Source organism: Gymnoscopelus braueri, assembly GCF_963280865.1.
Source record: "Gymnoscopelus braueri genome assembly, chromosome: 21".
Taxonomy (NCBI): domain Eukaryota; kingdom Metazoa; phylum Chordata; class Actinopteri; order Myctophiformes; family Myctophidae; genus Gymnoscopelus; species Gymnoscopelus braueri.
The window spans coordinates 20,515,425-20,539,427 of NC_137623.1; the positions used below are offsets into that span (position 1 = coordinate 20,515,425).

The 24,003-nt window shown below is 40.7% G+C and overlaps 2 protein-coding genes across 2 annotated transcripts in view; both read left to right on the forward strand.

Annotated features, from left to right (window-relative positions):
• LOC308077664 (collectin-12-like) overlaps nucleotides 1-24,003 on the forward strand; it is a gene marked incomplete at its 5' end in the record, with an annotated part of 253,537 nt that overhangs the window by 167,947 nt on the left and 61,587 nt on the right. The window lies entirely within an intron of this gene.
• Nucleotides 9,642-21,661, forward strand: LOC308077545 (N-lysine methyltransferase SMYD2-like; the record flags this gene model as incomplete). The annotated part of the gene is made up of 12 exons (XM_080418294.1): nucleotides 9,642-9,692; nucleotides 9,947-10,057; nucleotides 11,682-11,742; nucleotides 13,887-13,996; nucleotides 14,466-14,536; nucleotides 15,148-15,250; nucleotides 16,809-16,919; nucleotides 17,457-17,602; nucleotides 18,810-19,022; nucleotides 19,500-19,608; nucleotides 20,005-20,125; nucleotides 21,651-21,661. The coding sequence occupies exons 2-12, from the start codon at nucleotides 9,962-9,964 to the stop codon at nucleotides 21,659-21,661; spliced, it is 1,152 nt and encodes a 383-aa protein (XP_080274420.1). The 5' UTR covers nucleotides 9,642-9,692; nucleotides 9,947-9,961.

Sequence of the window (24,003 nt, forward strand, 5' to 3'; positions counted from 1 at the left end):
CAGACAAAAAAAAAAAAAAGTACCCAGGGGGTCCCTGGACCCCCCCCCCCCCCTTAGGGGTCCTTGGGGAGACAAAAACCTACAGACCCTTAGGGGTCCTCAAAGCGTTCAGTCTGTGTGTGTGTGTGTGTGTGTGTGTGTGTGGCTTAAAGACCAACTCGATGCAAATTTCGATCTCGATGCAAATGAGGCAGCAGGGTCTCTTCATTGGCTTAAAGAGCATCTCGATGCAAATTTCGATCGCGATGCAAATGAGGCAGCAGGGTCTCCTCATTGGCTTAACTTCGATCGCGATGCAAATGAGGCAGCAGGGTCTCCCCATTGGCTTAAAGACCATCTATGACTCTGAGGTATGGCTGTGTATAGACCAGCGGCTTTGCAGCAGCTGGTAATAATTGCGATTATCTCAAATAATTGCCATTAGACGATTATGTAATAATTGTGACAGGCCTAGCTATTGCTCGTATAGCACCTGGAGTAATGCTGTACCTGTTCTCGAAAAGCCTATCAAGCGTTCCCCTTTCGCACACTGATCTACTGAGACAACTTATACTTGTTCGGCAAGAGCCTCTTTGCTCTCAGTAAGGAATCCTGTATTGACCGCGATAAAGCTAATGTGACCTAGAAATAATAAATGATGGCACATACACAATTTTCTGCTTAGGATAAGGATAATTCCTTTTAACAGGTCGTTCATGAAAGTCCTTGCGGTCTTGTTTCCAATGAGAACCTGTGAGCAATTGGGGTTAAGAGTCTTGCTCAGGGACAAATTTCATATCATCGGCACATATGCTGGGATAGCCTGGAATCGAACCTGGGGCAACCAGGGCCAGCTGGTTCCCTAGGCGGGCTCACTAACCACTCAGCTATGGCCGCCCCATCAATGGACTGTCTGTATACATTGATCCGTTTATCTGCTAAAAAAGATGCTAGTCTTTTATATAGATTAATTAATGATGTGCCACCCAATTTGCAATATGGAGTATTATTATTATGGATTAGCCTATATACATTGATGGTCTTCATTGTTTCTCTGCTGGCTTGATTGCATCCTATCCTATTATCAAACATGTGGAATTAACGATTTGCACTGGAACAAGGTAGTGTTCTCTATATTAAGGAGAACACCCAATCTGAATCTGTTGAAACGCAGTCACTGATTGGCCCAGTCATTTTCTGATTTCTCATAGTCTCTCCCTATGGGCCGAAGTCCAGACTGATACCGTGGAGGAACGTGTGAGTGAATCCACGTCAGTCTGGCAATGCAATGCCAGGCTATCATCAGCCCAGCAGTGCCATGCCCATTACCAACCTGTGAACACTTCTATAATCAACCTGCTGCCTATAAAACTGGACTCATTCCACACGCACACTGTCCGTAGATACGTTGTCGTTCCTGTGATCTGCCTTGGAGTTTCATGTTCGTTTATGGTTGCTTCTAAAAGGTTTTGCAATTCCTGTTTACTGCTTGAATCTACTACGTTTGACTGTAAGCCTAACTACTGCTTTAATAAATCTGTGAATTGAAACTGTTCTGCTTGGGGCTCAGCATTTGGTTTCGGTCATTCTGCAAACCGTGACACCCTATCTGGATTTAAAAAAAAAAAAAAAAAAAAAAATGTTTTATTGGTAGAAGTTAGAACACATAAAATTTTCAAATTCTCTTGTGACACAGTCACAGAGATGGAATAACACATAAAAGTCCCTTGGAAAAAAGAGAGCAAAATTATGAATTTAAAAAAAAGTGATTTAATGTCAAACCCAGATGCAGAGAGGGAGAAAAGACAGACTAACTGACAGAGTGACAGCAGATCAAACTGCCTTCTTCTGAATGGGATGAATATTCATTTGATATTGGACAAGAATACATAACATAAGCACAGAACATACTGTATGGAAGCATTTGACCATATCTTTCAATTCAGTCTCAATTAGGATAATTCCTTTTTAACAGGACGTTCATGAAAGTCCTTGCGGGCTTGTTTCCAATGAGGGCCTGTGAGCAATTAGGGGTTAAGAGTCTTGCTCAGGGACAAATTTCATTTCATCGACACATATGCTGGCGTGGCCTGGAATCGTACCTGGGGCAACCAGGGCCTCTGGCTCCCTAGGCGGGCTCACTAACCACTCAGCTCAGCTACTCATCTACTTCCAAATAATATTCCAGTATATTTGACATAACTATAACTACATATAACTATAACTACATTCATAATCATCTACCTACCAAATATCATGGGGTTGGGGTGTCATCTTGTAATGTTGTGAGAGACTAAAGGCTTCTTTTTCCTCGAAAAATTAGGAGAGAAAAAATATAACGGGCATCATTATGCAAAATGGAGTATGCCTAAGGTACACCAATGGACGGACGGACGGACGGACATCCTGACCACTATGGTGCTGTTCTGCAATCCTGTGTCATCAAACTCCACTTTCTCCTCATCTCTGAATTCAAATTGGTTTGAATAATGTTGGTGACTCGTAAAGTATCGGGATGCGGATGCTCATTAATATTAATATGTTGCAGGAGATTTGTGGTATACCTTAATTCCCTGAAAATAGCAAAATGTGTGTTTAATCCTTTGTTTTTTTTAAGACAATGGATTCATATGTGGTGTGGTCAGACAATTAAACTGTAGGTAAAGATCAAAAACAGATCTGTTCAGAAGAATCAATTTGCTACAAAAGCAAAGGAAGGCAGAACTGGACAAGTAAAGCTTGTTGAAGAAGATTTTCACCGTTGAGATAATTTTTCAAAGTGTCCAAAAATAACTCTCCACAATCATAATCAGTTGAAACCCTTGATCCACAGCCTGGGGTCCACAATCACCACCAGACCACCAGCTTATACATTAACTCACCTCTGATTAAAGTTAGGAGCCCTGGCTGGCACAAAAGTAGTTGTGACACTGCATTCCTTTAAATCCTGTCATGCCCTTGATCATTATCTAATAACTCATCATGTACATACAGGTACATGATGGTTTTGACACTGACCTTTCTTTTTCCATTGTTCCACATATATTAAACCACAACTATTCAAGGTCTAAGACTTTCTAATCATGATAGAATATTTCTCATCAAGATATCACCGTAATGGAAAGAAACCACAACTATCGAAGCTACCATACCAATCCAAAAAATTGTTTTGGATTGGTGTAAGAAGGTATAACTTGATCTCCTTCTGACCTCAAGTAACACTGTCCTCTGAAAAGCCAGCAATCTCTACAATAACCATATGACACGCACCCACTCACCTCTGCACCTCTGCCCTTTGCTCATGTAATGTGTGATGGAAGCACTAACTGTACTGATAAGACCCAATTATATAAAATATATTGAAATCCCTTATACGGAATAGACTTTCACCATGCCACATTTAATGCCTGTCTTAGCCTCCTGGCAGTCTTGAGGTTTTCTTCAGAATAGGTAACCTCTTTAACCCTGGCATCCCCATTTTGGGCGTATCATTATAGGCCAGGTAAATAAATAAATAATTTGAAACAATGCGAAAATACCAGATCTACAATCTCTCAACATGTCATGATGTAATGTGTTGTGAGCTTGTAGATTGGCTTTTAAAACAATGGGTTATATTTCTTTGTGGCTCAGTGGTTAATGCAGATATACTATCATTGTAATGTGTAGCACATTGGTAAGCCATAGACAATATGGCACATTAGGAGTTCAATATGTATTTCTGGTAAATAATTATTGATCACTTATTTTGTATGTCTGTGGCAAAAATGTAATATAGATGAAAATGTCCATCAGAAGCTGGCCCCTGTTTGTCTTGAGCGGCAGCCAGGTCACGCTTCAAGGTTTGGATCGCCAAGGGATCTTCATCAGGATGATGATGATGATGAATTGATTATCCTTTTAACCACTTGAACCCTAGCATCTCTATTCTGGACATGTCATAATAATATGGGGAAAAAAGGAATAAAATTCAGTCCGTACACTGGATACTCTATTCCTTGGTTGTCTGAGGAAGAACTACCAGGCTCAAAACATCACCTGGGTGGTAAAAAAGGAAAAGAACATTGGAGCTTTATCCAGTGTGTGGACTCTAATTTCATTGTGATGTTTGCTTCTGCCCAGTCTGGCTTTTTAAACTGTGGATGTGCGTGCTTTAGCCTATTTACTTCAAAGCATCTGTCGCTTTAGATTTTAACCACTTTAACCATTATCTTATACTTTGGCTATTAAAAAATAGCAGATCTACAAGCTCATAGCACGGCACCGAGTGCTGCCCTATGACACTTTTTCATGTCAAGGACCACCCAAAATTATATGTATTTGTCCGCGGACCCCCCCCCCCATCTCAAAATATTTTGTTCCAGGGACCTCCAGATGCAAAGATTTGAGTTAAATATGTATATATACATATTCAAATATTTGCACACATTTTCACTGTTTTCTTTCAAAGATAGCAGATCTACAAGCTCGTAGCACGGCAATCGGTGCCTCACTATGAGCTTGTAGATCTGCTATTTTTGAATAGCCAAAGGATAGAATAATGGTTAAAGTGGTTACACAGATGCATTCCCGGTTTTAGTGGGATGGGTTAAAGTAACATACCCATATGAACGGCATAGACTCCTGTATTGGAGAGTTACAGAACAGTATGGGCTTTTTCTTACTTCTTAGGTACTGAAGTAATGACATAGGCTACTATTTTTTTTTTCTTTTTTATGTGAAGTGATGTTTACGAATTAATGACAGTTTTACCTTTTTGTACGGACAGTATTATGCTGCGTTCACATTTCAGAATAATTTTGTAATGCAGATTTGAACACTGTGTGTTTGAATGTAAAAATAAAAATATACACTGCTGACATGAACGTTGTTTTAACTCTTATTAAAGTTTACTTCAGAACGTCAGAACTCTAGGACATAACCAAGTACTCAGAGAGCTGGCATCAACATTGGAACAGAGGCGAACCACAATAAATGCCCTCCCACAAAAATCATCAGAAAAGGTCCACTTCACACCATTCGTACCAGCAGGCCAACCTCAAGAGCACCATACAACATCAAAGGCTCAGGATTGGAGAATGGAAGTGGACCTCGACAAAAAGCTTGTATTTCCCCCAGAAATAGTGGCTACAACACTCTGGCCAGACATGGTCCTGTGGTCTAAAGCAGCAAAACTGGCATATGTTGTGGAGCTGACAGTACCATGGGAAGAAGGGGTTGAAGAAGCGTACGAGAGGAAAAAAACAAAATATTCTGACCTGGCAGCAGAAGCTTCCCAGAACGTCTGGAAAACCCTCATATTTCCTGTAGAAGTGGGAACTAGAGGCTATGCTGCAACATCTACTACAAGTCTGTTGAAGAAGATGGGGGTGAGGGGTCGCTCCCTCCAACAGGCAATCAAGGCTGTGTCAAATGCTGCAGAAAAAAGCAGCAACTGACTGTGGCTAAAAAGGAAGGACAACAACTGCGGGCAGCAAGATAAAGACCATTGGTATATGGTCAGGCTTAGGCCTGACTCAGGGAGAAGGACGCCCCTGCAATGCAGAGTCCAGTGGAGGAGATGGAGGGTATGGAACGGAGGGGGGTGTATCTGGGACGCCAGACACACCGTTGAGCCCTCTGGAGACGTTGTGGGCTAACATCAACGAAACGTCGATGAAGCAGGGTGTCCACCTGATGACCTCAATGAAAGTCCTACCCTCCCTATTCACCACTCCACTCTGACATTCGAGAGCGCCAACTTACCATAGGGATTGAAACATCTAGTTCTATTAGCTTTACTAATTACAAAGTTTACTTCAGAACTCTAGGGTCTGGCATGTAACTGGTATGTCAGCTGTATCCTTCTTTCTTCAGTATACTTTATCTGTAACACACACACACACACACACACACACACACACACACACACACACACACACACACACACACACACACACACACACACACACACACACACACACACACACACACACACACACACACACACACACACACACACACACACACACACACACACACACACACACACACACACAGCAAGCCTCCTGCAGAGTCATGTCATAAATGGCTGTGGACTTTTACCCAGTCATTCCTTACAGAAGGAATGATTACAGTTATATTGTCATAATCACTTCTCAATTCAGGTAACATCTTCTACCACACACCTTGTAGGCAGGTGATAAGGAAGCACTCTGGCTGAGAGAAAAGGTACTGATCTTTTTACATAATAATTAGAATATTACAATATTTTCAGATGGGGGACCACAGCCAAATAGATAATTAATTTGGGGGTCCCCTGACATGAAAAGGTTTGAGAAGCAGTGGTTTAATCTATCATAGACATGAGTTCGGACGGTTGGACAGTCACACAACCTTGAAAACATAATGGCTTAACTTTTGATATAGGGATACTCTTTTTATAACACCAATATGAAATGTTTACTCAGATTATCTGAGATAAAGTACTCAGCAAAAGATGCTATGTTACAAGTACAAGTACAAGCTCACAACGCGTCGCGATGTGACTGGTTGTGAGCTTATACTTCAGCTATTTTCAAATAGCCTAGGTATAAAATAGGGCTAATGTGGTTAATGTGTGTTTTATAATATAATAATTGATATCTGCAAAGTATTTAGTAATTAAAGTTTTCAAATCATTGTAGTGGAGTAAAAGTACAGTATTTGCCTTTGAGATGTAGTGGAGTAGAAGTAAAAGAATAGAAAAAATGGAAATACTCCAGTAAAGTAAAAAACTGTAGTGCCTCTGAGGAATAATTATAATAATGTTCATTATGTTCATAATGTTCATCAATCCAATGTAGAGGAGACCCAAGTATCTTTCTCTCACACTTGTATAATTGGACACAACAATAAATCATTTGTTTCTGTAATGACTAATTAGACTTGATTTAAACTCGATTTGGTAAAACACTGGTAGCACATTCACCATTATCTAGTTTAGGGGTCTGGCAACCTTTTGGACATGAAGTGCCATGTTTTTATTTTCTTGATAGTCAGTGTGCCATAATAACATTAATTATCACACCACGTCAAAATGTAATATTTCCAACAACAGTACATATACTGTAATAACATTTTAAGAAACATCTGCATTCACATTGTAATTATCATTAGACTCACTCAGTCAGACATCAGTCAGACTGCAGAGTTTGCAGACCTGGACACATGGCGAAGAAAAAAAGAAAGAAAAAAAAGACCATTACTGCATCAAAGGTATCAACAAACTATTCTATAAAAACTTGTCAAACATTGGCCAAATTGTCAAATAATAAAAAAAAAGTTGAGAACCATTGACGTATCCTACAGGCTCCGAGGTGGACATAAAACGACATCCATATGCTGCATAAAATAGGAGGAAGTATTACGTGCAGGATGACATTTGCATTCCGATGTGAGTGGACTTACAAGGAATTGAACATTTAAAAAAAAAAAGGAAAATAAAAACCTTGCTCATCGCATTGTGGCGCGTTGTGAGCTTGTAGATCTGCTATTTTCAAGGTTGTTTTGCTGCTATATTAACACATTTAGCTGGGTACGCCCTGGAACTCCCTCAACGACCCCTAGCGGTCCCTGGACCCCACTTTAAGAACCTCTAAATAGGTATTAAAAAAGGTCAATTCTGTGGAGCGCTCTCATTTGGCTTGTTTTCATGTTCTCATGTCCTTTCTAATGCTGGTGTATCATAGAGACATTATTGGTTGTTCTGAATGTGCGTAGGCTAAGGATTTTGGCAACACCTCTCTCTGTCTCTCCTCCCAGCTTAACTCTTTCCAGGAAATAGAAACCATTGTATTAATCAGGTATCTTGTATCTGACACTTTGTGATACAGATCAACTACGAAGTCAACAACTCAGTGTCTACAAACAAGGACCTTGGACAGATATCAGGATTCATGACAGGTGAGGAATTAAACACATGTTTGATATTGTTACAGTGTAGCCTACAATAGACTAGAATAAACTGTATGACTGTACATTATAATAAGATGATGCTGATGAAATACGTTTTAATATCTTCATTAATTACAATATTTATCTTTGCTTTCCTTGTGGAATAAAGCTGCTTCGACCGGCACTCGGAAGACCACGGAAGCAACAATGCAGGAACAAATCGAGGGAATCGAGATGTTCGACAGTCCTACTAAAGGACGAGGTCTTCGGGTGACCAAACCATTCAAAGTTGGAGAACTTATCTTCTCCTCCCCGGCGTACTCTTACATCCTCGAAGTTGAACATAGGGGAAAGTACTGCGATTTCTGCTTGGCTATGTATGTATTTATGTGGCATGGCAGCATGCATGCACATTCTAACTTGTTATTTCTTTTGTGCATTAACAGGCCTACTGTATGTTGTAGGCAACGCATCCGAATGATTAGTGCAGTCTTTACACATGCGTAATGGGAACATCAATATTTAGACCACTACTACCCTACAGTTTATTTTACTGTAGTTCCTGACAGTCCAAATAGCACATGTTCAACAAACACGAATAGCATTCAACACAGACCACACTCACTGCTTCACTGTCAAGCCAGTTCATTTGTGAGTGATTCTTAATATAGACTATAGCAACCCTATACTGCATTCAAAAAACTAAAATGTCATGCGTAATCTATTTAGGAGATTTGGCTCATCTTTCGCTGTGTCACTGATGTGCAGTGCATAGGCGGTTGACTCCAACACTCAGTCTAGCAATGACAAAAAAAGGGCCATTTAAAATGTTTCTTCATCTCTTACCTTATTGAGCAGGGTTTGTTGCAAACACACACCATTTACCGTACAGTAAGTGTATTGTGTTTCTGGAGAAATCCTTTGTTAAGGTCCTGCTTGTAAGTACAGGTGCATGATTTTTCCTGAGAATTTATATCGATCACAGTAAAAAACTAATGATTGATTTTAATACTTTATTAGTCAAAAATGTTAACACAAAACAGTCATGGGGACTTGTTTCCATTGTGGTCCTATGTATGTAAATGTAGGTGAAATTAACAATTTAGTAGAATGGGAAACTAACAATAATCTTGGACAATAGTAGAACCTACTGTAGCAATAATATCCAGGAATAGCTGAGAGCTACATTTTCAAACCGTCATTGGCAGCAGTAAGCTACTTTTGTGATATGGTTTAAATGATTGATGAGATTTGATCCTCTATAGAAGATTTCTATTAATTTCATCATAAATTGTCATAACTTGGGGCACGGTGGCACAGTCGGTAGCACTGTCGCCTCACAGCTAGAAAGTCCTAGGTTCGATTCCCGCCGGGGACGCTGGGGGTGTGTTCTCTCCTCCGTGTCATCAGTGCCCAGACCCTATAGGTGCAGTTGGTGTTGCGGATTTTGTTTGGGGGTTTTAGGGTTAGGCGGAGCACGGGTGAGGCGTTAGGTTTTAGGGTGAGGCGGAGCACGCAAAGTGCGTCTAATTCTAATAAAATAAAGGTCCATGTGATCCCCAGGGTAGCGGGCCCATAGGCGGCCGCCTACCTAACCTACCCGGACGCTCCGCCACTGCCTGTGTGTGTGCGTGTGTGTGTGCGTGTAAACAATCAAAATATCCATCCAAGATGATGTAAACGCATGTTGTAACATGCTGCTCATTAAAACCTAATGTTTATTCATTCATAGGAAACTTGAAGACTTGAAGAAATGTGGAAAGTGCAAGAAAGCCTTCTATTGCAATGTCAACTGCCAGGTAGGAAACAAGTAGAGGAGGAGGAGGAGGAGGAGGAGGAGGAGGAGGAGGAGGAAGAAGAAGAAGAAGAAGGGAGTTAATGACTGCAGGAAATTGAAGATTTTATGTATTTACTAGGGACAGTGCACATTAATCAACATGTCAGTTGTGTGTGTGTGTGTGTGTGTGTGTGTGTGTGTGTGTGTGTGTGTGTGTGTGTGTGTGTGTGTGTGTGTGTGTGTGTGTGTGTGTGTGTGTGTGTGTGTGTGTGTCAGAAAGGGGACTGGGCTATGCACAAGCTGGAGTGCTCAGCAATGTTTGAGTATGGTCCGAAATGGTGTCCAGCAAAGCAAGTCCGCCTGGTGGCCAGGATCCTTGCCACAAAGGTGAGTGGGGGGTCTTTCTTGATAATTTTTCCAACGTTATTCCTAATGATGACATACGAGTTGTTGGGTCTAGTGTAGTCTCGTGAGCCAGACTGTTGCCAGACACTCCTCCGCTAACGTTTTGTCTTTACAATCGCACAAATTTGTCCGAGTATGAATCAAAAATAATCAAAGCATATAGCTTGCTGCTTATCTGGAAATGGAAATTCTAAAATAAAATGTAAAGATATATATATATATAAATATATATTTTTAAACTTGTTTATTGGATTTTTCACAGAAGCATTCAATATCAAAAGTTGGTACTATGCAGATACATAATAGCTTCCTCCAGTGCAATCCATCAAATACAAAAATTGCAATAAACATATTGAATTAACACCCAAAAACTCACATCATACAGGAAATATAGGTAAAAAAAAGTAAACAATTAAAAAACTGAAACACAGACAGATAAACAAAACAAAACAACATCAGTCAAACAATATATATCCATGATACGAGACTAGGTCTACTCTTGTCTGTGCCCTCATTAAAGAGGTGGTGCCATGGTTTTGCACTTTTTCTGTTTTTCATGTGTCTATGAGGTTGATAGAACTTCATTAAGCCCCCTGGTGGTGTTTTATGGTGTTTTATGTTTTCTCTGACTATTTTGAGTTTCTTCCTGGAGGCTGAAACCTTGAGGGTCAAACGTGCCAATAGAAAAACAGCGCTTGTGAAGCGCAATGAAGCGCAATGAAGTAGAAATATACCCCCCCCCCTCATTATCATAACACAACAGGTGTGGGCATGGGGAGGAGGAGGGACTAGGACAGGTGGGTGGTGTTGTAGGAAGAGGCGGAGGGGCTGGTTCAGGTGGGAGGTGCTAAGGTGAGAACCAGGTATACTTAATGAACTGGAGGCGTGTCCAAATAAAAACATAATTTTAACACTTTCTGTACACTTTTTTGAAAAAAAATCTTCCCCCCAGTATAACCATAATACCTGATGATCATGTTTTAGGGGGGAAAAAAAACACTGAAAATCACGGCACCCCGTCTTTAACAATTCCAGGATCTATATGCCATTATGCCACGCCTGCAAGAACAACCCCTCATGAATATGCTAATATGCCACGTCCCTGGAATCAACATGCAGACAAAATTCCCTCTGGATGTATTTTGGTGTTTTCATTGTTTCTTTTGGTAGCACAAACACATCCCGTCTACCAAAACAAACTGTGTTATGTAAACACGGGGCAAAGTTACATACCATGCCTTTCTGGGGACAGAAAGCAGAGCTGTACCTGAGAGGTCTGGGTGGATGGTTCATGATAGCACAAGATCATTAATGTATAAAAAGTATTTTGGCCTTAAACCATTCAGTGCTTTATAAACCAACAGTAGCATTTTGAAATCAGTTATTTGACAATTCTTCTTCTTAATATTATCAATAAAGAACATGAATGATATGTGATGGGTAATTTATGTACAGATAATTTATGAACTATCTGTAATTATTGAATTGATTTGTACTAACTGCTTTATATAGAAGAACCTTTCTGCATTATTTGTTTAAATAAAGATATTAAGAAGTGTAGCATTTTTGCCAATGCTTATTTTCTTGCAAATGCTTCTTTCTACAGAAGGCACAGAAAGAAAGATCTGCATCTGAGAAGCTTATACTGATTGGAGAATTGCATTCAAGTAAGGGATCACTCAACAGAAACACACAAACATACACACACATGGGTACATTCCCCACAAAATCTGTGTTAATTTAATGTAATTCATTTGTAACTAAGAGAGAGGAATAATTTAGCCAAATGGACCCTTACTGGTCGATTCGGTTCCATTTATACACTCGCAGAGTTGAATAAACAGAAAAAAAACTGGATTTTACCTCTTAAAGTAGGGGTGGGCAATCTTTTTTCGGGCACGTGATCGCTGTTTTCCAAGGCTGCTGTGATCATTCAGTGCCAGACAGTGAAAACCACCATTGCTTTTACGTCTTGATATAGAGAGTATGCGCATGCATCACTTTTCCACCGGGACAGGGACACGCCCCCCTCTTCTAGAATGAGTGGCAAACATTGAGCAGCATGGAGCGTTGGAGTTTGGAATCACTCGTTGGTATTCACTCAACGGTCCACTCAACGGTCCTGCGTACCACCTGTTTGTAAATTGCACATAATGCAGGAGGCAGCAGGACGTTGCGTTATTGAAAACGAGCGCTTCCAAACTCTGACACAAATAATCACCTGCACAGAATTTATTGACAGAAAGTAGCTCATAACATGTCTATGGTGGATTTTTTTAAACTAAGACTTTGCAGATAGAAAGAGGATAATTCAAGCTTTCCGTATGTAACGGGTTGTGTCTTTCTGTCTGTGTATTTGGTGGAGGTGTCTATGGTGTAGAAGTGATGGACACGGCCACACAGGACTTGCTCTCACTCAGGTCTTTACTTTGGGACTCCTGGTGTAGGTACATAAATGAGACACAGTGGTCAACAGCGCAGCAGCAGCATACAGTGTATAAATCTGCAGCATGGAAACATTTCCTCTGCCGAGGCAAACTTCAAACATGTGATCGTATAGAGCGTGCCAAAAATCCTGAAGGGGGCGTCAACAAGTGTCTTTTGGTAGCGGCGGACATCTTTGAGGGGTAAAAACCAGGTTGACTTAACATTGCCCAATGCCACGCCCCCCGTGGTGACGACACGTTGGCACGCTCTATAGTGATTAATTAATTTCTTTCTTTTTCTATAGAGCACCTAACCCAGTGAGAGCTTATTTTATAATAAACAACAAACTTACAGATCACTGCAAAATTACACAGGGGCTATACAAAATGGAGAACAAAATACTATAGCCCATGGAAGATAATGACAACAATGAAATGAAATGAAATAACAATGTGTGAATCTCACATCCAACAAAGCCTACCTGGTATAGGTACATAAATGAGACACAGTGGTCAACAGCGCAGCAGCAGCATACAGTGTATAAATCTGTGCAACAAAGATTTAAAATGATTAATATAAAACCCCAAAATTATATCTATTGATGCACCGGAGCTTTCGTGCACCTTACCTGCAGCATGGAAACATTTCCTCTGCTGAGGTAAACTACGGTGCGCGAAAAGGGACACTGTGACTGCACGCAGCTGCGCTGTTCATCCACCAGGTGGCTTTAGAACTACACAATACAGTGAAAGGCAAGCGTATAGTAGATTTTGTAGAAATTAATACACAGGTATTTCTAACTCTGTTACACGTACAGCTGCCATGTTGGTGAGTTTAACGTTGTTTGGCAGAGTTCACACCAACCATAAAAAGAAATACAATGGTGATTGATATAGTTATCTTTATAGTTATAGTGCTCAGTGTGAATGGCACTTTAGGCTGCCAATTAGAATAATAAAAGCATAGAATAAGTCAATAATTTAATAATGAAACCTAACAAAGAACGAGTCAATAATATAATATGAATAATAAAGGTAAGATAAATTCTTTCTACCTGATATACTATATTTAATAAATACCCTTTTTTTTGCGATTTTCATTTTTTTCTTCTTCACATAATCAAATGTTTTATGGTCACGAATCACCAGGAACCTGGATGGCTTGTTTCAAGGCTTAAAATAATTAATATGAATATTTTCGGAAAAATGTATCGGGTTTCGATTTGTGGCACCACAAAATGGCCACCACTGCTATGCCCTAAAGGGTTGAAGTGGTTAATACAGTGGAGCAGTGCATTAGTGTAGCCTGTCTATTCTGCATTTATATTCTTTGCACATGGGTACATTTTTACACTTTAAGTTAATTAACACTGTGTATTTTACAGACGAAGAGAGGAATTGGGTTCACGAGGCTGAAATCGCCAGCCTGCATCACTTCTATTCCAAACGCCTGGACTTCCCTGATCACCATGACCTGCTTTCACTCTTCTCCCAGGTATAGTGTGAACAAACACACACACACACACACGCGCGCACGCACGCCGCACACACACACGCACGCACGCACGCACGCACGCACGCACGCACGCACGCACGCACACACACACACACACACACACACACACACACACACACACACACACACACACACACACACACACACACATCACTGTGAGCTACAAAGAAAAAAAGAAATATGGAGATACAAGGTTTCTGCCAGACAGTAACAATATACTGTACCCCCCCCCCCCTTTGCTGTCCTCTACTTTGATACAGAATAGCATTAGTATGCACTGACCACTTTCTCACCTGTCCAGCACTCATCGATTCTGAAACGCTAACAATCTGCGTACCATTTCTCACCTAACTCACAGCAGATTATTAAAAATAAGAAAATAACGACCAAATTGTTAGGTGTGAATACATTAGCAGGATTAGTAATGATTTCTCTCTCTGTGCAACAGGTTCGCTATAATAGCTTCGGTTTGCATGATGAGGAATTGAATCCTTGTACCGGTTGTGTTGTCTACGCAGAGTAAGAACACACACACGCACTCTCGCACAGGCACGCACACTCAGGCACACACGCACACATACAGAGTTAAACCCTCATCAATGTAACCACTTAAACCGTACTTATCATGTTATGTCACCATTAAAAAAAGCTACAGTACTGCAATAATGTGTGGTTGTCACAAAATGCCAGACTTTTTCAGAAAAGTGTCAGCCCACTGCCAGCGAATCCGAGTAATTTTGACTAACCTTTGAAAAATCATAGTATATTGTCCGTGATCGATGTATATATACAAATGCACCGTTTATTATTCTATTCTTTTTACTAGTGTAGGACGTTTAGGGTCTATGTGTTTTGCAACCACATGTTACCACTCAAATTAAAGCTTAGAATGGTGAGCAGTTTTCTATAGCCATTAGGAACATGTTGGTTCTCAGCACACACTTTCAATTCACACACTTATTTTAAAATTATTATATTTATCACCATTTGATAATCATGGCTCAATTTTCGGGCTCTGGCTCATGGACTAACTCTCTCTCTCTCTCTCTCTCTCTCTCTCTCTCTCTCTCTCTTTCTTCTCTCTTCTCTTCCTGTTGACCTTCTCTCTCCATCACCCTCTCTCCCCTCAGTGTTTCCCTCATGAACCACAGCTGTGTACCCAGTGTGGTTGTCACAAACAAGGGAACGGCAGCAGAAATACGGGCAGTACAGGATATGAAGCCTGGTGATGAGGTGAGAAGAGACAGCTGCACAGGGATGTATGTGTGTGTATGGGGGACACGGTATGTGTTACAAGGGGGTAGGGCAGTGGTTTTCAACCTTTTTCATATCAAGGTCCATTATTTATTCGGCATTTGAGCCACAGACCACTGTTTGATGAGATTTAGACTCTCAGACCAAAGCCTTAGAATATGTTGTTATCGTTGGATATGATTTTGTCCACAATTCCGTCCATGCTGCATGTTGGTACCATAGGAGAGATAACAGGCAAACGTTGATCAAACTAACAATTATTTTACATTCTCTAATAGTGAAGACTTCTTGTAAATTAAGTGATGCAGATGTTATAATAGTTTAACTCTTGAGAGAGTAAAATAAAACCAATTGTTACCAACTCTCCATCATTTAGCTGAGGACCACCTGGAACCCCCTCAAGTACCACTGGTGGTCCCCGGACCACTGGTTGAGAACCACTGGGGTAGGGGATCACCATTTGAACCAGCTGGTCTTAACCACTCTAAAAACCTGGCATCCCTATTGTGGGCATACTGTGTGAAAGTTTCCAAAGATGTACAACATTTTCTAAAATAGCAAAATAATGATATATATTTTGTGAGTGTCTTGTAAGCCTGTGCGGGCTGGGCATCAGTCTTTTAGGGTGGGTACTGGGTACACTGTAGGATATTTGCTCCGATTATGCTGTCGCGGACCTTTTTTGTCGATCACCGACGAAACCCCCCTCGGGCTTTGATCGGCGACATATTGCTCGCTGTGTGTGAAAGGCTCTGCGAGAGGATCTACCCGCGATAATAGCGCTCTGTAATGCGTTCCCGAGTGTTTCTAGATATCTAGCAGGTTTGATATTTGTTTCTGCTTTGATTTTGGAGATCCACGCTACAGTCAATGAGAGCACATTACAGCCACCGTGACTAGAGGAGGGTCGCTGGACCTGACCGCAACAAAGAGACCCTCGCATAGTACAGCAATATTACCTCAATATTACCGTCCAGTCCTGTATTAAGTAAAAACATTATAACACTGGATGAGAGAGTGAGCTAGCGTGCTCGAGGGGGGTTGTTTATTTGAGAGGAATTGTACACAGAGACAGAGAGACTGAGAGAGCGAGAGCGAGCTCTGTTTGTGTGTGTGTATGTGTGTGCAGCATGTGTCTGAACAGTGTTGCCAGACTTTGCGAGAGAAATAAGCAACCAGGTCTATGAAAACAAGCCCAACAAAAGTGACTAGGCCACATGAGCACTTTAAACCTATATACAAATACATTGGATATTTGAAAATAGACGATCTACAAGCTCACAACGTGTCGCAGCTATTGTTGGCGATCAATCTATAGTGTAAAAATCACAACGATATATGACAGCCGATTTCAAGAAATGGACTCCTGTGTTTTGAAATGCTTCACGATCAGATGACTCCCTGACCACTTTAAAAGTCCTACAGTGTGTACTTGCCCTTAGACACAAAAAAAAACTCCTTGACCCCAGAATTAGATGTGCAGGAGAAACCTGAAGTACTAGTCACATGTCTGTGTGTGTTCCTGTGCCTTCCAAAGATGCTGATCAGCTACATAGACCTTATGTACCCAACGGAAGACAGAAACGACAAGTTAAGAGAAAAATACAACTTCACCTGTGACTGCCAGGAATGTCAAACTAAGTCCAAAGTAAGTCATGAAAAACCAAGACTGAAAAAAAAACCTCACAAAATAAAATTACATACAGTTTGGTTCAGAAGTTTTAGTGTCCGGTGAGGGAATTTGAATGTGTAAACACAGAGATAAAAACCTTAGAACATAGAGCAAACACTGTAAACCTGGGATTCCCTAACCTTTTCAACTCGAGACCCTAAAGATACATTTGGTGTCTGCACGGGACCCAAATGTGCAAAAATACATTATTATTATTATTATTATTATTATTATTACCCTTATTATTATTATTATTATTATTATTATTATTATTAATCACTTAAGCCCAATTTTTCAGAAAATTGTGAATATTTTTGGAAAATGTCTGAGAATCTTTTGACTTTTAAAATAAAATAAAATAAGCAAACAAACAAACAAACAATCAATCATCACCTCAATATCACACACAAGAGCACAGCAGTATTTATAGATCATTGATAACAGAATTATCTTAGTTCACAAGCGGCTAATGTTCCTCAACTCTAACATGTCATCTTCTCTCCTTGGTCTCAGGACGAGGCCAAGCTCAAAGTGCGTGAGCGGAGTGATCCCATTCAGCCAGACGTCATCAGTGACATGGTCCGCTTCGCTAAGAAGGCCTTTGAACGGTTTGAACGGTTTGAATTAGCCATCGAGAGGAAGGAGAAAAATATCCTTACGTAAGATGAGGTTTTCACACCCACAACGGCCTGCATTTTAGACCATGTGCCTCCTTGTTCTATTCATAGCTGTCACGATTACACATTTAAGTTGATGATTAATTGTCACTCAAATAATTGCGATTAACGATTTAATTGTGTGTTTAGCATTGAACATTGGAACAATTAAGCCTTTTAGGCTTTGTAATCAAATATTGCACAGGGCAGATTATGACAAATAACTACAATATACAAATAAAGTATTGACATATTTAATACTTTTATTCATGGTAAAATAAATCAGAAATAGCAGATCTACAAGCTTAAAACACACCATAAAGTGATGCATTGTAAGCTTGTAGATATCATACGTAGCCTGCGAGTTAGTTCTGGCCAGCATAACTCGAGAGGTTACATACATGCTCATTCTATGTGGCTGTTTACAGCGTCATGCAAGATCCATACGTCATACACTGACGTGGCAATCAGCTGTCCAATTGGGCGGGTATTTAAGTTCTCTTGAATCGGGCATTCCATCCGGTTGTGTCTTCTAGCTTGTTGTAATGCGGCGTTTGCTCCCACCACCACCCCAGCACCACCAGTAGGCTCTGCTATTGGTCTGTTCCCCATGGGGGGTTGTTATGTTATGTTATGGTATATCTATCTCCCTGCTCTTAATGGTTAAATGATGACTGTATGATTGTGCTGAGCAGGGAGAAAAAATATAGCAGAGCCTGAACGCCAAGATCCACACTTGTATTCTCATTCTATTATATTGCTTAAATATATTCGGTCTATAATATTGGTTCAATCTATTCGTGAGTTATCTGACAGAACTGCTATTTCAGATTTTTTTTTTGAACATTTTTATAATTTTTTTCAAAATGGAAACGATTTAGACGATTATGCAAAAATAATTGCGATTATCTCAAATAATGGCCATTAGACGATTATGTAATAATTGTGACAGGCCTAGCTATTGATCGTATAAATAGCGCCCGGAGTAATGCTGTACCTGTTCTCGAAAAGCCTATCAAGCGTTCCCCTTTCGCACACTGATCTACTGAGACAACTTGTTCGGCAAGAGCCTCTTTGCTCTGAAAATATTCTCTGAAAACCAACATAAATGTAATTAAATACATTTAAATTCAAAGTAAAGTTGTTGAATCAACAAAGTATAGTATCCCACAAGAGTCTGATTTGAGTACCTTTAACAATAGCTTTTCAGGTTCAGCCTGTGCCATTGCATCCTTAACTCTCTTGCACCCCATAGCGAGTTGCTGTATCTGTATAAACAGTCCCTGGACAAGATGGGAACCGTGTTCGATGACTCCAACGTTTACATGCTCTTCGTGATGAAACTGGCCTGGGTGGCGTGTCTCTGCATGGGCGATTGGAATGGTGCGATCCGCTACGGCGAGAAGATCGCACAGCCTTTAAGGTAGCCTACTACTACAACTGTCAGGAATGGCCTCAAATCTCAAAACCTGGAGGGAGCGAGTCATAGATCCGGGCTATTAACCGAAAATATATCAAAATCAATATTTAGGCCTACAGGTTAATTGAATAATCAAGAAGCTTTTATAAAAAACATATATATTTATATCAATGTATCAACGATTTGATTAGATTTTTTATTTTTTATTATCGACTATTGTCTGATTAACCACTTAACCCTGTATTACAGTACGTATACTTCAGTGTACAATGGTGGCGTACACAAAGAGAGTAAATAGCCGATCTACAAGATCACACGCTTGTAGATCTGCTATTTTCAGTATTATTATTTGTTTAATAATCGTTCATTTATCGTAATCGAGAAATAATCAGGAGGATATTGATTTGAAGTCATAGCCATAGCGCCCAGTGTGTCATATCATTATATAATGGCTGTGCAAATCCTCCATGTCCTGTGCAGTGAGCTGTATCCACCATTCTCTCTGAACGTGTACACCCTCTACATTGGGTTGACTAACCTCTACAGGGACGTGGAAAACCCATTCATGGCTATGGGTTATCTCGAGAAGGTAATGATTTAGCTCACTAGTCTGAAAGACTCACAGTGGGTTGATGAACATTTTCAAATACAGTGCATCAGTTACTAGCCTATACAATACAGTTGCTACATATCAACTTACAATGTAGCCACATAGTTGTGAACAAAAGTGTGTGTGTGTGTGTGTGTGTGTGTGTGTGTGTGTGTGTGTGTGTGTGTGTGTGTGTGTGTGTGTGTGTGTGTGTGTGTGTGTGTGTGTGTGTGTGTGTGTGTGTGTGTGTGTGTGTGTGCGTGCGTGCGTGCGTGCGTGCGTGCGTGCGTGCGTGCGTGCGTGCGTGCGTGCGTGCGTGCGTGCGTGCGTGCGTGCGTGTGTGTGTGTGTGTGTGTGTGTGTGTGCGTGTGTGCGTGCGTGTGTGCGTGTTTACAGGCACTACCCATCGTGAGGGTGAATTGTGGGAAGGATCATCCGTACCTGAAAAAGCTACAAAAAGATTACGCCTATCTGTGTTACCAGTGTCTCCTAGAATCAGAATCAGAATCAGAATCAGGTTTATTGTCACATTACCAGTTTACAAGGTAAAAAAGTGGGTGAAATTCGTTTTTGTACATCATTCCCATCGCAACGTTAATTCCATAGAAAGAAGAGGGGGGGGGGGGGGGGAGAAGAAGAGGGATGGGGGGCAAGTGGGAAGGAGATCAAAACAAGAGAACAACAGAAGGCCAGACAAGTTATCTACATATTTACAAAGTACCTGAGATAATAAAAAACTAAGGTGCCTGAGCATAGCAGCAATGTATGTATACTGTGCATGATATATACTTATACTGTGCATGATATACTTATGGACGTTAAGGTGCTTAGAGAAAAAAAAGAGCACAATAAAAAAGACAAAAAAAGTCAGTGCGTTATACATGGGATTAAGGTGCAAAAGGTCAATGCGTGTCCACCTAGGGTGGACTGACCCTAGTACAAGTAAGACGTGCGAACGCGGGAAGCGAACGCCAACAAAATTAAATGATAATGAAAAGAAATCATCTAAAAAAAAGTAACCAATAAAAAAATATATAAAAAATTTAAAAAAAATCTGCGTTAAAAGGAGCATCTTAGAAAAATACAAATTCCACCAAAAAAAACTTTGAATGTTTTTGAACAATTCAACAAAGTGTTTGAAGTGGCTGTTTCACCCACTTCCGGGGGGCGGAGCCAAAATCCGAGGCCGAAGTATTTGTTCGTAGACCCCCACTTAGGGGGGGTAGAAAAAGTTTGGGAGCGATTCGGGCACTTTTCATTTAACATGGGGTTTCAATGGGGAGTTTTTAGGAACCTTCTCCGGGGCGTGGCTTCCGGGGGAAGGGGCGGGCTTAAACGCAACCTTGACAGGTGTGTTCAGTTTTCAAAGGCCTTTCATTTGATGTATGGTACGTCTATATTGGACATTTACTTGGCTGCACACAGGGCTGAGGCAGTGCACGCACACAGAGACACACACGGAGACACACACGGACACACACACAACCCGAGCACGGTTACATAGTAAGCTCCACTTGGTCGGAGGCGCGGCTTCGCCGCGCCTCTTCCGCGTTCGCAATAATCCGCAAGTAGCTCCATGAGGGAGTGCAACAAAAAGTCATTTGTACCTGGTGTAGTCCACAGGTATGTCCGAGGGGGAGCTAAGTCCAAGTCATTTGTCCCTGGTATAATCCACAGGTGTGTTCAGGAAGAGCCAGAGAAAGTCTGCGACCAGCTGGACAGTACCGCCTGTTGTCAGGCTGCTGAACAAGGCTTATGCCTCATTCAGCATTCTGACAGCAGCCGGATTAAAACTGCACCAGAACCTGGTGGTGGAACTCTTGATACTGCGGTAAAGCCCCTTGCCCGGTCGCGGTCGTTTTAGGGGTTTGAACAGTTTGTGACTTGGGTGGTGCTTGTCCTTGATGATGCGCTTGGCTTTGACCACGCACCGCTTTTTGTACAGTTCCTGGAGCGCTGGGAGCTCGCCTCCCATTATCCGCTCTGCCGATCGCACTACTCGCTGTAGGCTGATCTTTTCTCGGGATTTGTACCCTTTTAAGATAAGTCGTAAAGTGCAGGGGGCTTCAAGCTAAAATCTATACATGTAAAAAGCACCACCCAAAATCATATGTATTTGTCCGTGGACCCCCCCCCCCCCCCCATCTCAAAATATTTTGTTCCAGGGACCCCCTGAAGCAAAGATTTGAGTTAAAAATATGTATATATATTCAAATATTTGCACACATTTTCACAGTTTTTTAAAAAATGCATAGAAAAAGAAATAGCAGATAGGGGGGGGGGAAGCGTGTCACCGCAACCCTCCGTTCTTTAGTAAAAAGAAAAGCAGATACAAATGTACTTTTCTAAATCCTTTAACATTAGATTGGACGGGGCTGGGTTTGTTGTGATCACATTATTTCCGGACCTACTCTTCTCCAGAAGTCATAGGATCACTCATAGGTTGGCGAACAGCGCGAACATCTAGCTTAAACACTGAAAACACGGTTTTGACGTGTTACACCTCATTGGCACTCTGGGCTTTGGAAAAAAGGGACGTGTTACACGTCATTGGCACGTTATTATGGATCTCACCGCAGTTCTAATTTTTTTATTATTAGTTTAAACTTGATATCAGTAAGGAATCCTGTATTGACGGCGATAAAGCTAACGTGACCTAGAAATAATAAATGACACATACATTTTCTTACAAGTTTCCGCTTAAATGGACTGTCTGTACATTGATCCTTTTAACTGCTAATAAAAGAAAGACGCTAGTCTTTTATATAGGCTAATTAATGATGTGCCACCCAACTTGTAATATGGAGTATTAATATTATGGAGTAGCCTATATACATTGATGGTCTTCATTGTTTCTCTGCTGGCTTGATTGCATCCTCCTGTTATCAAACATGTGGAATTAACGATTTGCACTGGAACAAGGTTGCGTTCTCCATATTAAGGAGATCTGAATCTGTTGAAACGCAGTCACTGATTGGCCCGGTCATTTTCTGATTTGTCATACTCTCTGCCTATGGGCCAAAGTCCAGACTGATACCGTGGAGGAACGTGTGAGTGAATCCACGTCATCAGTCTGGCAATGCCAGGCTATCATCAGCCCAGCAGTGCCATGCCCCTTACCAACCTGTGAACACTTCTATAATCAACCTGCTGCCTATAAAACTGGACTCATTCCACACGCACACTGTCCGTAGATACGTTGTCGTTCCTGTGATCTGCCTTGGAGTTTCGTGTTCGTTGATGGGTGCTTCTGAAAGGCTTTGCAATTGGTTGTATCTACTACGTTTGACTGTAAGCTAAAAGGGATACTTCACTTTCGGGCCGGGGAAACATTTAAAAAATATATTAAAAATAAATGAAAAAAGTTATGGAAAATTCATGGCCCCCTCACGCATTAGTAGGACACTCTAATGCGTGAGGGGGCCATGAATTTTCCATAACTTTTTTCATTTATTTTTAATATATTTTTTAAATGTTTCCCCGGCCCTAAAGTGAAGTATCCCTTTAACTACTGCTTTAATAAATCTGTGAATTGAAACTACAGTATTCTGCTTGTGGCTCAGCATTTGGGTTCGGTCATTCCAAATATTATTTCACTTTTTCTTTTCAAGAACTTTTTGAAAATAGCAGATCTACAAGCTCTACAAGTGAGCTTGTAGATCGGCTATTTTCAAAATAGCCAATGTACTGTATAGGTTAGTCAGGCGGGATTTCAGAAAAAAAAGGCCTTCTAAAAGGAGGTTAGAGGCATTTTGGGGTAAAAGTGGGGTGCTAGGCCATTTTACATAATTCAAGGGTGCTGAATCTGAAAAACATGGTACCCAAGCAAAAACCCTCCGATTTGCATAACAAAATGGCTGCCAATTTTGCACTACTTTTTCAATAACTCTATAACAAAGCAAGCAAAACTGACAAAAAATGTGTCTGTTCTGAGGGTCAGACAATGTGTGTAAGGTATTTTTAATCCAATTAGTGGTAAGATTACTCCTAAATATGTACATTGTTGTATCTATGAATTATTTAACAGTTGCCTTTTCTTTTGCACATTTTTCTTTTTATGCTTTATTTTGTAACTTCTATTGAAGGAGCCTGAGTGCCTTAGAGCCAGTTGTGGGCCGGTTCACCTTGAGGGGAGGGAGGGGTGCCGCAGTAATCGGCAGACAGTGGTGGAAAGTAACTAAGTACATTAACTGAAGTACTGTACTTAAGTAAAATTTTGAGGTATTTGTACTTTACTCAAGTATCCCCAATTTCCAATACTTTTACTTCTACTCCACTACATCTCGGATCAAATTATTGTACTTTTACTCCACTCCAATTATTTGAAAACTTTATTTACTATAGTTACTTTTCAGATATAAATGATTATAGGCCTATTATAAAACATACATAAAC